The 15,157-nt window shown below is 49.2% G+C and overlaps 1 protein-coding gene across 1 annotated transcript in view; it reads left to right on the top strand.

Annotated features, from left to right (window-relative positions):
* The window catches only part of CYP27A1 (cytochrome P450 family 27 subfamily A member 1), a 15,238-nt gene extending 455 nt beyond the window's left edge, over positions 1 to 14,783 (top strand). Inside the window, exons 2-9 of the mRNA XM_081014769.1 lie at positions 8,295 to 8,487; positions 9,960 to 10,159; positions 11,683 to 11,880; positions 12,187 to 12,347; positions 12,752 to 12,918; positions 13,101 to 13,182; positions 13,529 to 13,732; positions 13,933 to 14,783. Coding sequence (XP_080870895.1) covers positions 8,295 to 8,487; positions 9,960 to 10,159; positions 11,683 to 11,880; positions 12,187 to 12,347; positions 12,752 to 12,918; positions 13,101 to 13,182; positions 13,529 to 13,732; positions 13,933 to 14,058 — 1,331 coding nt within the window. The 3' untranslated portion in view covers positions 14,059 to 14,783. The remainder of the gene's footprint in view (positions 1 to 8,294; positions 8,488 to 9,959; positions 10,160 to 11,682; positions 11,881 to 12,186; positions 12,348 to 12,751; positions 12,919 to 13,100; positions 13,183 to 13,528; positions 13,733 to 13,932) is intronic.
* The last annotated feature ends 374 nt before the right edge of the window (positions 14,784 to 15,157 follow it).

Here is a 15,157-nt window from a genome sequence, read left to right as displayed (position 1 = left end):
CACGCTGGCTGGGGCTGATGGGAGCGGGAGTCCCAACAACTTCTGGATCCCTGTTCTGAAAGGATGTTAGAGGAATTAACACCAATAACCTAAGAACTGGAAAGGTGATCAGATAGCTAGGCATGGAAGGAGTTTGATCTACTGTGTGGCTTCAAATAATGAAGGAGGACCTAAAGGCAGGGCTTCCACTGCAGGGGGGAAAGTGTTGGCTACTCAAGGGCTGTGACTGAATCCATTCTTGGGAATTAATATTGGCCACATTCCAGTGACATTCGGGGTTCAAGGGTTCAGCAAAACAGTAGCTCAGTCCAAAGTATACCAAGACAGAAAGTTTAAAGAAGGGGAAATAGTCTCCCTCACTTTCAGATACCTAGCCTGTGGTCCTCCAGATGTTGATCCCAGCCACAGCCAGGATGACAACTTTAGCTCAGCAGTTTAACAGGCTTGATTCCATACAAACTATAGTAGTAGGGAGGGTGGAGTAAGAGTTTCATAACCCAGCAGCAGCAGCAGCAGATTTATTAGATTTCCTCACCACAAAGTCTTAGGGCAGGTAACAGCCCTGTACAAATACAATAACGAAAGGTGCCAAGAGATCACAAGGGGATAGGGAGCAAATCAGCTGGCGGATATGACAAAACTGGATAGCAAAAGTCAGTTCTCAGTGGCTGTTTTCAAGGTTTATAAAAGAATCAAGAAAACTCTAACTTGTGGCCATTAGTAAGCGGCCTATAGGCATGTTTACAAGTTTTGCAAACGTTTGGTTTTCCTGAAGGCTCTGTGAACTCAGCTAACGCTAGAACTGCTGTGATGCAAGGAACAAAGGCTTTTCTTCTTTTTTTTCTTGTTTTTACAAACTGTTTCTTCTTGGGAAAGTTGCCCGTTCCCTAACATGAGAAATTGGTACAGCGAGAACATAGCTTCTTATGTGGCACTGCTTGTGAATTGTTCTGAGGTGAAAACTAGGGCCAAAGAACTCAAATGGTGGTTATTTCTAACCATTGAGGTGTGTTTGGTGTGAGGTCCTGTAACCAAGAGTTGACTACCGAAGCAATTCTGCGCATGGACTTTGCTTTGGAAGGAAGTTCCCCTGGGTTCAGTGGGCCTTATTCCTGTATGCATAGGACTGCAGCCTCAATTAAGGAGAGAGAGAGACAAAGAGAGAGAAAAACTATTACGTTCTCCTTAGAGTTTATGAAATATACTCAGAGTCGCAAAGTGATTTCATGCTCTTTATTCAGCTCATAGTGGTGAGGAGGAATGAATGAATGTCCCCTCACAGTATCTGCTTTATATACATTATTTACACAATGGGCTGCACATGATTGGCTAATTCTGGAATTCTACTGTAAGCCAATCAGGTTGTGGATTCACTTCTATCTGGAGCAGGATTGGGTGGTTCCTGCCAACCAATCATACTGCTGCATTGTTCTAGGACCAATCAGACTGCTGCATTCTGAATCCTATTGTTCTAGGACCAATCAGACTGCTGCCTTTTGGATCCTATTGTTCTAGGACCAATCAGACTGCTACAGTTTGGATCCTATTCAACTCAGTACATAACACCCCTCCCCTCTAAGTTCCAGTCCTGCCCGGGAGGTCGCATTCATAGTCCTCAAGGTATGCCGGCGGCCTACGTGTGCGTTGTGGCCTGGGGTGTTCCCTGGTCCGGGCTCCGGGTTCTGGCTCGTGTTCCAAGGATGCTGGCTGTGATGCGGCTGTTTGGTCTGGTGCAACCGGCTCGCTCAGTCGTGGTTCTGGTTCCGGTGTCCTTTCGGCCTCACGGGTCCTCTCTGTATTTACTGATTCTGCCTCTCCTGCTGGCCCCTCCTGCTCTATGGGCCTCACTGCCCCGCTGTTCCCTTGGGACTCCTCTGACCTGTCCTCCTCCTGGTTTTCTCCCGGGAATCGTCGCCGTATCTGGTCGCAGTGGCGGCGCCAGCATTGCCCCCCATCCGTTAGCACCTCGTACGACACGGGGCCAGTGACCCTGGTGATTGTGGCGGGTACCCATGCTGGGCCTGCCCCAAAATTCTTTGCGTACACTGGGTCCTGGGCCTCGAAGGTCCGGGGGTTCCTGCCTTCCCCCACCACTACCTCATCCTGAGCTCTATCGGGGTGAAGGCGGTCCAATCTGATTGCAAGGCGCCGACCCATTAGTAGTTCAGCGGGGCTCCGGCCAGTCGTTGAGCTGGGGGTGCTGTGCTGTGCTAGAAGGAATGTGGCAAGGCGGTACTCCCAGTCCCCTTGCGTCATGCGGCGAAGGGTGTCCTTGGTGGTCCGCACCATGCGTTCTGCTTGGCCATTGGTGGCAGGGTGGAACGGCGCCGAACGGATGTGGCGGATGGCGTTCTGCGCTGTGAAGGTTTGGAATTCTCCTGACGTAAATGCAGTCCCGTTGTCTGAGACGAGAGTGTCAGGGAGCCCGTGGGTTGCAAACAGCCTGCGTAGTACCCGGATGGCTGCGGACGTGGAAGTGGACGGTACCAGTGCGACTTCCAGCCATTTGGTGTAGGAGTCCACCACTATGAAGAATGTTTTCCCCTGAAAGGGGCCAGCGAAATCCACATGCAGGCGTGACCATGGTGCTCGGGCGGACTCCCAGGACTGGACTGGGGCCCTTGGGGGATCTGGGCGGGATTCTTGGCAGGCCTGGCAGTGTTTGACCCAGGCCTCTATCTCTCCATCGATCCCCGGCCACCACACATAACTCCTGGCAAGGGCCTTCATTCTTACTACCCCTGGATGTGTCTCGTGTAGGGCTGTGAGGACCCTTTTGCAGAGGGGCTGGGGAACAACGACTCTGCTTCCCCATAACAGGCACCCCTTGTGGGCCGACAGTTCATGTTTGCGGGTTGTGTAGCCGGCGAATTCTGGCCCGGGGCTGCTGCTGGGCCATCCCCTCCACACCCAGTCCAGGACCCGGGAGATGACCCTATCTTTCTTGGAATGGTGTGCAACTTCTTGTGCCTGAATGGGGCGGTCGGGAAGCAGCTCCAGGCTCATAACCTCTTGTGCAGGTGCTGGGTCAGGGCCTGTTTCCGGTAGTGGTAGCCTGCTGAGGGCGTCCGCATGGCCCATCGCCTTCCCAGGTCGGTGAATCAGTGCATACTGGTAGCTGGCAAGGAAAATTGACCACCTGAGGACGCGAGGAGACAGCACTTGGGGGGTCTGCTTTTCGGGGGCAAACAAGCCAAGCAACGGCTTGTGGTCAGTCACCATGGTGAAGGGCCGCCCGTACAAGAAATCATGGAATTTTTTTACTCCCTTTACGATTGCCAGACCCTCCTTGTCGATTTGCGAATAGTTCCGCTCGGTTGTGTTGAGTGTCTGGGAAAAGTACGCCACCGGTACCTCTCTTCCATCCGGGAGTTGGTGCCCCAGGACAGCTCCAATGCCATAGGGTGAGGCGTCGCATGCTAGCACCACCGGCAGCCTCTCGTCGAAGTGTGCCAAGACCGAGTTTGAGACAAGCAAGTCCTTGACTGCCTGGAATGCGGCCTCCTGGCGCTGGCCCCACACCCAAGGGGCCCGCTTGTCCAGGAGTCTGTGTAGGGGCTCCGCTACCGCCGCCTTGTGGGGAAGGAAGGAATGGTAAAAGTTCAATAGTCCCAAGAAGGCCTGAAGTTCAGTCTTGCTCTTGGGCGCTGGGGCATCACAAATGGCCCGTACCTTGTCCCCAGTCGGGTGGACCCCTTCTGCGTCCACCATAAATCCCAGAAAGTCCACCTGAGGCACTCCTAGTAGACATTTTTCCCGCTTCACCTTGAGACCCGCCGTCTGGAAACGGTGCAGAACGGTGCGGAGGCGGTCCTCAAACTCCTCTGGTGTGGGGCCGGCAATCAACACATCATCGAAGAAGGGGGTGACGCCAGGAATCCCTTTAAGGAGAGAGTCCATTATATTCTGGAATATGCCTGGTGCCACGCTGACACCGAATTGCAGCCGCTTTACCCTGAACGCTCCTCTGTGCGTCACAATCGTCTGTGCCTCTGCTGTGGCCTCATCTACTGGCAGCTGTTGATATGCTTGGGCCAAGTCCAGCTTGCCAAAAATTTTCGACCCAGCCAGGGTGGCAAGGACATGGCTGACCACTGGCACTGGGTATGCGTGGGCCGTGAGGGCCTTGTTTATGGTACATTTGTAGTCTGCGCAGATGCGGACCGAACCATTAGGCTTGACGGGTGTGACGATTGGGGTTTCCCAGGGAGCATTAGGCACCGGCTCCAGCACTCCTTGCTCTACGAGTCGGTCCAATTCCTCGTCTATACGGGGTTTCAAGGCGAACGGGACCCGGCGGGCCTTGAGCCTGACCGGTCGTACTGCGGGGTCAAGCTGTAGCGCAATGGGGGGGCCCGTATACTGTCCCAATTTCCCATCGAAAACCCCTGGAAATTCCTTGCATATGGCGTCCACGTCCACTTGTAAGCTAGTGTGGTTCACCCCGGTGACAGCTAGCCCCAGTGGTCCAAACCATGCCAATCCCAGTAAGCTAATGTAGGGGCCCTTGACCACAAGCAAGTCCAGTTGCCGCGTCCGCCCTCGGTATTGCACCCTGAAGGTCCCCACCCCCATTGTGGGGACCTTACGTTTCTGGAAGTCCCGGAGGGTGAAAGGGGCCGGCCTGAGTTTGGGACCCCCAGTGGGACACAGTTTCCTTAAGGTCCTTGCCGAGATTATGGATAGAGTTGAACCCGTGTCAAGCTCCATGCGGCATGGGGCCCCCTCTATCTGTACCTCTACATAAATTTTCTCTACGTTGGGGTGGGGCAACTGGTATACCTGGAAGTCCGTGAGCTCCGTCGAGTTGCCTTGGTGCGTTGGGCCCCGGGACCTGGGGCTCTTGGATTGGTCATCTGATGCCTGGTGTCGGGTGGGCCGAGCCCGACACACCCGGGCGATGTGTCCCGATTTTCTGCACTGCCTGCACTCTGCGTTGCGGAAACGGCAGGTCCTCCTCTCGTGACTCTCCCCGCAGCTTGCGCAGTTCCCTCCTTCTCGTCGAGGCAGCTGTGGTCTGTGCGCTGCTTGAGTGCGCTGCTGTACTCGGTGCACCTCCTCCCTGTCGGATCCTGAGTCGTCGGTGAGGTCTTCATGGTGGACCCTCGGTTGGGATGGCAGGCTCGGCCGTGCCTCTTGGGTCGACCTCTCGGCAGCTTCTGTTGCCAGGGCCTCCTCCAGAGCGACCTGGAACGTTAGGTCCTTCTTAGCGTAGAGGCGTCGTTGCAGCTTCTCATCCTTCAGGCCACCGACGAGGCGGTCACGAAGCATGTTCTCCAGCTCTGAGAAGTTGCAGAACCGGGCGGCTTGGCGGAGAGAGGTCACAAACCCAGTTATGGTTTCCCCAGGGGCTTGCCGCTTTGCGTAGAAGGCATTTCGACGAGCCACCACTGAGGGCTGCGGCGAAAAGTGCCCCTTCAGCTGTTCCATTATTGTTTTGTATGGAACAGTAGCGACGTCTTCAGGCGCAAGGAGAGCCCGGGCGATTTCAAACGTCTCCTCTCCGCAGACGCTGAAGAATATCGCCCTCTTCTTGGCGTCTTCTTCATCGGTGACCCCTTTGGCTTCTAGGAGGAAGGTGAAACGGGAGGCGTACGCTTCCCAGTCTCCAGATGCTGGGTTGAATGGCGAGAAGCTGCTGTTGGCTGCCATTCTGAGTTCCTTGTGCCCCGGAGCTGAAGCCTGGATACACGGTGCGAGGCAGCGGTGCGGCAGTTGGCGGTGCTGCGGTGCTGTGTGTGGCAGTCAGCTCAGCGGGATCCCATCTTCGTCGCCAGTGAAATATACTCAGAGTCGCAAAGTGATTTCATGCTCTTTATTCAGCTCATAGTGGTGAGGAGGAATGAATGAATGTCCCCTCACAGTATCTGCTTTATATACATTATTTACACAATGGGCTGCACATGATTGGCTAATTCTGGAATTCTACTGTAAGCCAATCAGGTTGTGGATTCACTTCTATCTGGAGCAGGATTGGGTGGTTCCTGCCAACCAATCATACTGCTGCATTGTTCTAGGACCAATCAGACTGCTGCATTCTGAATCCTATTGTTCTAGGACCAATCAGACTGCTGCCTTTTGGATCCTATTGTTCTAGGACCAATCAGACTGCTACAGTTTGGATCCTATTCAACTCAGTACATAACAGTTTATCTATATGAAAGCCAGTCTCCAGGACTCATCACCCCCTCACATCCCCAAGAAACCGAACATAAGACTGTTGAAAAAGTAGCAGACTCTATCCTTAGAGGTTCCTATTAGGTTCTCTGCTTTAAGGTAAACATCTTGCAATGGGAAAGTCTGTAATTAGTATATCATGCCTGTCCTCCAAGTAGCTCAGAGCAGCAAACATAATTGCTGTTATATCCTGAAAACAATGCTGTAAAGTAGGTTAGACTGAGATTTAAGATTCAGTACAAACTCCATTTATGCCAGCCTTTTGGGAGATGGGACTGAATGGAGGCAGTCAGGTGGGGAAATGCTTGTGTCTTTCTGCCAGCACAAACCTCCAAATGGGTGAGATGCTAAAGGACCTTGAAGGGGGGAGGGGGGAAGCTGTGTCAGCTTGGTGTCGGCTGAATATAAAGCTGTGCTCACAGCCAGTGCTGGCTAGTGGAGGAACTGATCTGGACCCTATTTGCCTGCTCCCCCTTCTTTTCTGCTGCTGTTACTGCTGCTGCAGTGAGTGTCCAGCCCATCATTCTTCAGAGCCTGGTTAGGATTGCTTCCTTAGTGACTGGCCTAAGTTCACACAGCCACATTTATGGACGAGTAGAGATTCGAACCCAGGTCTTGCCAGTCGTTTGTCACTCCGGCCACTATAGCATGCTGTCCCAAATCACACTGATTGTTAGAGAAGGGGCCACCCTAAAAAAATAGTGTAATCAGGAGCAGGTACAGTGGTACCTCGGTTTATGAACTTAATCCATTCCGCAAATCCGTTCTTAAACCGAAACCATTCTTAAACTGAGGTGTGTTTTCCCTAATGAGGCCTCCCACCGCCGGTGCCCTTCCACCGGTCAGATTCCGTTCTTAGACCGAGGTAAAGTTTGCAAACTGGGACACTACTTCCGGTTTTGCGGAGTTCGTAAACCGAATAGTTCGTAAACAGGGCTGCTCTTAAACTGAGGTACCACTGTATTAGTTTTAGCCCACTCTAAAACGGGCCATCTCTTATCTAGGAAGAATGCCCTATAATAACCTGAGGAGAACAAGATCAAAGAGTCAGTAAGGATTTATTGATTACACTGGTTGAAAGCAACTATTGTGTAAGGAGTTCAACACCATCACCTGGTATTTACTGTAGTTGTGAAATGGCAGAAGCAAAGCATCAAAGCCAGAGTGGTGGTGCTGTATTTCCTAACCAACCTTTGCCCGGGGCCCAGTTTACAGCTACTTCCAAAAATAAATAGAACTCCATGCTCTCACAGTGAGCCAGTGTGGTACTGTGGTTAGACTGTCAGACTAGGACCTGGGAGACCAGGGTTCAAATCCCCACTCAGCCATGAAGCTCACCTTAAGCCAGTCACTGCCTCTCAGCCTAGCCTACCTCACAAGGTTGTTATGGGGATTAAATGTGGAGAACCATGTAGACTCCCCTGAGCTCCTTGGAGAAAAAGGTGGGATGTAAATGCTGGATCCCACTAGCGCAGATATTTAGTTGAATCCAGCCCCAAATATCTCCTCTTGTCCTGACTAAAAGGTTGGGAGCGGGAGTGAAAATATTGGATATAAAGCAAGCTAGAAAACAGGGTAGTTAGAAGGCTGCAGAGCTGGCAACTTGCAGAAATGCCAAATAAAGAAGGGATTGAAACACTTTATTTTTTTACGTATAAATAAATAAATAAATAAATAACCATAACATTTTCACACATTTAGAAAAAGGTTATTTCAAACCTTGAGACCTCCTTCCTTCCCTCCATGGGGTTCCAATTCTAAATTTTATTCCTGCATCTTTTACTGTAATCTATCTGATATATAATCATAGTATCCAAAATCATAGCTGTTATCACAGCTGGGCACTGCAGGAGGAAGGAACTTGGGGAAGACTCCAAAGGGACCCCAGAGCTGAACTGAGGAATGCAAGCTCTAAACTAAGCAAAACAAATGAAAATGGCAGCATGTCCTTGCTGAGAATGAAGTGGTGTGATGCTTCTAGGTGTATATGGCATTTTCCTAACCAGCATGTGGACTTAATTATTGCCTCAGCAATAAGGACAGTCATGCAAACATTTATGATTATTCAGAATGGGCTGGTGTCAGGGCTAATCCCACTGACTGTGTGTGTCTCTTCCAGGTCATTTCCAGGAAGAAGTATGGCCCCATTTGGCAATCTCGGTTTGGCCCTTATGTTAACATTAATATTGGCAGTCCTGAAGTCCTCGAGCAGCTGTTGCGTCAGGAGGGGAAGTATCCCATCCGAAGTGACATGGCCCTCTGGAAGGAGCATCGGGACGTACGGCACTTGGCCTATGGCCCCTTCACTGAGTGAGTGTGTGAAGCGTTCCATCCCATATCCTGTCGCTACTGTGTGGGCATATCAAGGGCAGCTTCTGCAAGGGGAGGCATAGTCTTTGCATAGCATGCATTTTATTTTTCTATGATGGTTTGATATTTCCAAGGCTGTGTATAATGTAGACTTTTAATTTTTTTAAAGAATGGGAAAAAGCAGTTAAATTCTACAATTTGATTCAATTAATCAAATTTGCACGCTTGGATACTTTGTATAATTTGTTCTGGCAATTATGGGAAAGACACAGTGCTTTCGGGGCACACTTACATCTGGAATGGAACAGAAAAGCACATTCCAGATACCTTATCTCCAGCTCCTCGCACTGGTGTGGATGGCAAGGTGCGGCATAGCAATGAATATCATGAATGAGAAGCAGGGAATGTGTGAAGACTCATGCGCCAGTTGTGCACAAAGGAAAATCAGATATGATGCTGCAAGAAAATGCCTTCCTTTGGAAGCATCCGTATTAATAGCAAAGTCAGTTCTCCAAATGCCAACCCCTTTGCAGCCAAGATGGTACCACACAAATAGGAGGAGGAGGGGAAATCACAAGGTTTGCCAAAGTATAATGAAGATTCTTTAGGGGAGCACCCCAAACGAGCTCAGTGAGAATGAGCACACAGAGTGGACATGGAATGCCAACTGACTGTTGGGGAAAGAAAACTGGGGTAGGAGGGGGAATGGAAAGGATTATCCTAGAAAAAGGCACGGCTGGCTTGCTTCAACCCTGAACAGGAACTCTCCACACCGCAGCATCTTGTAGGTTGCACTTGCATGGGGTTCTTTGCTTCTACCCCTTTCAAATTTTAATAAATAAAACCAAACAAACATTTGTTTTATGTTGCAAAACTACTTCTGAGATTGGAAAAGGAAAGTATTAGTGGCTTAATGGGTACCAACCAATCAAAACCTTCCACGGTTGACTTTCATTGCAAACTTACAGAACCCATACAGTATATAAATTTTTTTGAAGTTGGGGTTTTTTAAAGACTTTGCAGCTGTCTGCTGTTCTCTGCCTCTCCCTGTCAGCCAAACGAACAGGCTAGCCATTGTAGGCTAAAGGATTTCTTAAGTGATGAAAGGGTTTCCAAAACCCTCCTATTCCCTGCAGTCAGGGCTGTCTAAATATGCCCTGTGGCAGAGAGGGTTGGACTGTAACTCCCATTATCCCTGGCCATTGACTATACTGACTGGAGCTGATGGGAGCCCCACAACATTTGGAGGGTCACAAGTTTCCTATCAATGAGGAGTGATTCCAGAGCAAAACCATGAACCAATACTGGCAAACTGAGAAATATTCCAAGGGATATTTGTTGTGGGAGAGGAAGGGAAAGGAGATTGTTAGCCGCTTTGAGACTCCTTAGGGTAGTGATAAAGCGGGATATCAAATCCAAACTCTTCTTCTTCTTCTTCTTTCTTACATGGATCCAACTGTCTCTCTCCTCAGGGATGGAGAGCGGTGGCACCGCCTGCGGCAGGTGCTGAACAAGAGAATGCTCAAACCTACAGAGGCCGTTTTGTATGCGGGTGCTATCAATGAGGTGGTGTCAGACCTGATGGTGTTTCTGGAGAATGAGAGAAAAAAGAGTCCCTCAGGGATGGTGGTGCAAGATATGGCCAGTGTATTGTACCGATTTGCCTTGGAAGGTGTGTGGACAGTTACGATGCTGTAAACAATTTCCTTTCAGTGATTATTCTGTTATTCTCATCGTACAGCTGATGGGTAGGTGGAAGAGGAGCTCTTCAGGTGTCAGGTAGGTCTAAGTGTGACCCCATGCATGTGAAGGAAATCTTTTGATTATGGGCCCCACTGACCCTGACATTACATGCATTGTTTCATTTCATTGCGGCAGCTAGACTGGTGACTGGGAGTGGCCGCCAAGACCATATAACACCAGTCCTGAAAGACCTACATTGGCTCCCAGTACGTATCCGGGCACAATTCAAAGTGTTGGTGCTCACCTTTAAAGCCCTAAATGGCCTCCATTCAGTATACCCGAAGGAGCATCTCCACCCCATCGTTCAGCCTGGACACTGAGGTCCAGCTTCGAGGGCCTTCCAGCAGTTCCCTCACTGCAAGAAGTGAGGTTACAGGGAACCAGGCAGAGGGCCTTCTAGGTAGTGGCGCCTGCCCTGTGGAATGCCCTCCCATCAGTTGTCAAAGAAATAAACAACGATCTGACTTTTAGAAGACATTGGAAGGAAACCCTACAGTGAGAAATTTTTAATATCTAATGTTTCACAATTGTTTATGTGCTGTAAGCCGCCCAGAGTGGCTGGGGAAACCAGCCAGATGGGGTATAAATAATAAAATTATTGTTGTTATTATTATTATTCATTGACTAGTTGACTTGAGTGGGGCTAAGCACCAGCAACTGATTACAGGATTCAGCTTAAGAAGGTTTTCCATTTTCCATTTAATAACCCCAAATGTTATTTTTTCATAGAAACATTCTCTCTCTCTTTTAAAGCAACACTTTCCCCCTCTGCATGTAAGAGTAAGAGGGGGTAATCAGGAGAGAACAACTTTTTCCTAAAATACTGAACAATTCAAAATGTTTTTCTTTAAAAAATAATAATCAGGAAGTGTATACCTTGTTTGATCTAGCACTGGGGAAATCTATGGCCCTTCAGAAGGTGCTGGACTCCAACTCCTATCAGCCCCAGCCAGCATGGCCAACGATCAGGAATGATGGGAGCTGTAGTTCAGCAACATCTGGAGAGCCACAAGTTCCCCACTCCAGAAAGCAGACCAACTCTTTGGGGAATATAGTCAGATGAAAAATGGCAAAGGAAGGGATAGTTAGAAGTTTTTGTGTCTGCCACAATGGGGATCCATGTTTTTGGTGTTAATGTGTAACAGCTTATCCTGAAAAGTCCAGTCTTTTAAAAGTACACAACTTGTGGCTGGATAGACACTGCCATCCCTGGAGAGATAGGCAAAAAAAAAATAAAAAAATTGCCCAGCTAAATGTGGCAGCCATCATATACCCTCCTCTCCCAGCAGCCAAGCTCATTCCAATACTTTTGGTCTGACAGTCCACAATTAATATATTGTTCCAAGTACAAGCAAACCCTTTGGAGATATTCTTTCTAATGTGATTATAGTTCTGTGATGGGATATCAGGGCCGTTTCCTCAAGTCTTCCCATCTGTGCTTTCTGCTTCCAGGCATCTCCTACATCCTATTTGAGACCCGCATTGGCTGTTTGGAAAAGCAGATCCCTGCTGAAACACAGAACTTTATCCATGCAATTGGGTACATGCTGAAGAACTCCATCTTTGCTACTATCCTGCCCAAGTGGACCCGGGATGTGCTGCCTTTCTGGAACCGCTATCTGCAGGGCTGGGACACAATCTTTGCCTTTGGTATGTCAAGAGTGGGGACAACTCTGGAATTACCAGTCAATCATCCCTCACTTTCTCCCTTGAGAGTGGGAAGATTCGTAATCTAAGGTTTCTCAAGTGCCTGTGGCAGTAGGCCAAGAAGTCAAAGGTGAGTGGTAGATATCCAGCCCACGTGGTAAATGCTGTCATGAACAGTCCCAGGATTGTGTCCCCATGGTAACAGCAGGCCAAAGGTGAGTGGTAGATACCCAACCTGTGTGGAGGATGCAGGAATGATCAGGCCAGACCTGTGTTCTCATGGTAACAGATGCTATTTAATTACTCCAGGGAAAAAGCTGATTGATCAGAAGATGCTGGAGGTTGAGAAGTCTCTGGAGAAGGGTGAGGTTGTCTCAGGCTACCTAACTTACCTACTGTCCAGTGGGCGGATTAGCCATGAAGAGATATATGGCAGCATAGCTGAGCTACTCCTGGCTGGCGTAGACACGGTAGGACATTGATTTCTTAGCCTTCCTTACTTGAGTGCCCACCCCAAAATGTAATGACCAAAAATGCAGCTTACAAGCAATATCACACTACATAAATAAAACAAACCATCAGGAGCCAACCCACAGAGCAGTTGGTGTTAGGTGGCTCTTGGGTGGGGGGTGGAGGACCATGATGTCTCCTTGCCCTGCATCCCTCAATACACATTTAAAAAAAAAAATTATGGGAAATGTAAAAATATAGCAAACTGCTGTGTTCCTTCATGATAAGCTTTTGGAAGAGATTTGACTGCCACAGGCTAGTCACTGTCTGATTCTTTGGGATGATCACATATATCATTCCAAGATTTTCTCCTGCCTTTGCTGCCTGGATGTAGCATCTTCACTGCTTTGCTTTGCCCTTTCAGACATCAAATACCCTTTCATGGGCCATGTATCACCTGGCCAGAGACATGGAGGTCCAGGAAGCCTTATACCAGGAGTTGATCAGTGTGGTACCCGAAGATCAGATCCCTGAGGCCAAGGACCTCACCAGGATGCCGCTGCTTAAGGCAGTGATCAAGGAGACTCTTAGGTAAGGGGCCTTTCTCATTGTTCCAAGGAGCAAGATCACAGGCCTGGACTTTGTGGCTCCCGGGGCTTCATCTTGCCCAGAGTGGTTCCACCCATTTCCCATTTATGCTTCTGTAGCTTCTGAAGAGCCTTCCTTTGTTCTGATGCACAGTGACAGCCCTCCCTCCACTAATGTCCTTATAGGCTTTACCCTGTGGTCCCCACCAATGCCCGAATCATCGCAGAAGACGATGTTGTTGTTGGAGGATACAAGTTTCCAAAGAATGTGAGTAGTAATGTATTCCTGATGTTGCAACTCGAGGCATTTGTTAGTGGCCAGAAGTGGATGTGGAATAAAAGGGATGGGGCTGTCACTGAATTTTGACATATAGGCAGTTCATGAAGGGAAAAAACAACAGGGGGGGAATGCAAGACTTGAACTAGGTGAAGGCTGTATGTACATATGTCAGAATGGGTTAGCATTGGTTAAGCTGCCCTGATGGGAAATGGTAAACTGCATGGCAAGAATATTGCTTTGCCACCAGCCCTCATGTTGCTATGGGGAATCGACTGTTGGAGAGCAAAGTCTTTGTCATTTGCTAACTCTCTGTGCTTCCCACTGGCCCCTCCAGACCCTCTTTGTTTTGGCCCATTACGCTCTCTCGCATGATGAGTCCAGCTTCCCGGAACCAGAGCGCTTCCTGCCACGTCGCTGGCTGCGAGATCAGAGGGACTTGCCTCCCCACCCCTTCAGCTCCATCCCCTTTGGCTATGGGGTGCGTGCTTGTCTGGGGCGCCGCATCGCTGAGCTCGAGATGCATTTGGCTCTTGCCAGGGTGAGTTACTTCTGTGGGGGCAGAGGGGGTGTCCTTTGGGAAGAAGGGCAGAATATGAATACAGTATAATAAACAAACAAGAAACAGGGCAATGCTGTGGCCCAAGAGGTCATCACAGCTGTAGGCATATTTGATTACTTGTGTTTGGTGGGTGGGAATGAAGCTTTGCCCCAAAATAAGTCAAGCTTTTCTCTTTCCAGCTTATCCGGATATTCTTAATCAGACCAGGTCCACGGTGTACAGAGGTGAAGCCCCTCTCTCGGATTGTGCTTGTTCCTGACAGACCCATTGACCTGGAGCTTCTTGACAGACGGACAAAGCTTTAAGGCAGTGGGGGGGGGTCACAAGCCCACGGACTGGATCAAGCCCTCCAAGACTATTTGCAGTGGTCCATCTGCCCCACCTTCCTCCCCGTTGCAATGCTGGGCTGAAGAGGAGAGGTTCAAAGCTCTCCACCAAGCCCCGGATGTCTCGTTTCTCTTCTGTGTGTATGCGAGTGAGAGTGTGTGCTGTGTACTGAGTTTGTATACATGTGGGGCGAGTCTGTGTTTGGTGGCCATTTTGGCACTGATGGCTGCTAGAACGTGGCCCACAAAGGGTTGGCCAACTCTGAATGTAGCCCTCAGACCAAAACACTGGGTTGCCCATGCTTTAAGCAAACCTTGATCACCACTCCTGAACTTCATCTGGCTAGACTGTGAAGACTAAGCACTTAACATCAACCTTGTTTGTGCCTTGGCTGATCATCTGGTGGATCTCCCTGTACCCAAATCACCTCTGATACCATTTACTGGTATCAGATTGCTCTGCAATCTTCTCCTGTGAATCCTTGCAAAGCTTTGCACCACATTCTGTGCCTGATTGATTCTTTTGGTGGATCTGAGGAGTGGGGGGTGGGGTAGGAGTAGTTACTGTTAGCCAGTGTCCCTCAGAACTAGCTGACTGATTGCATCGACTTTTCTCTTCCCTGGGTTCCCAATACTCAGGTGTTTAAGAATGAAATTGTCACAGCTTGGTGGTGGCTATTAAAATCCTTGCTTCTACCCTACAACATGCAATCTTCTTTTTTTGATGGAGCTATCGTTCTTGGTATGTTTGTGCACGCACTCAGCAGTCTTTGGTCTGAAAAAGTTTTTCCACCCATATGCCACAATATATTTCTTACTTGTTTTTTAAACTTAATCCCACTTAATTTTCAAACAAATTCCAGCCATATCAAAATGTAATAGTTAAGTATTTCACATAATCCTGGAATGGCCCCTATTATTGTAAGTGGGATCTGGCTTTAAACCCTGTACACAATGTTCGTGGGCATAGCCAGGATTCATGTTGGGGGTGGGCTGTCTTCATGTTAGGGGGGCGGGCAGCTGCACCCATGACAATGTTCTCAGACCCAGATGGCTGCCAGGCCTCTCACTTTCTGCT

This window comes from Podarcis pityusensis (genome assembly GCF_964106645.2).
Source record: "Podarcis pityusensis genome assembly, chromosome: 1".
NCBI classification, from domain to species: Eukaryota; Metazoa; Chordata; class Lepidosauria; order Squamata; family Lacertidae; genus Podarcis; species Podarcis pityusensis.
This window is presented reverse-complemented; position numbering and strand designations above follow the sequence as displayed.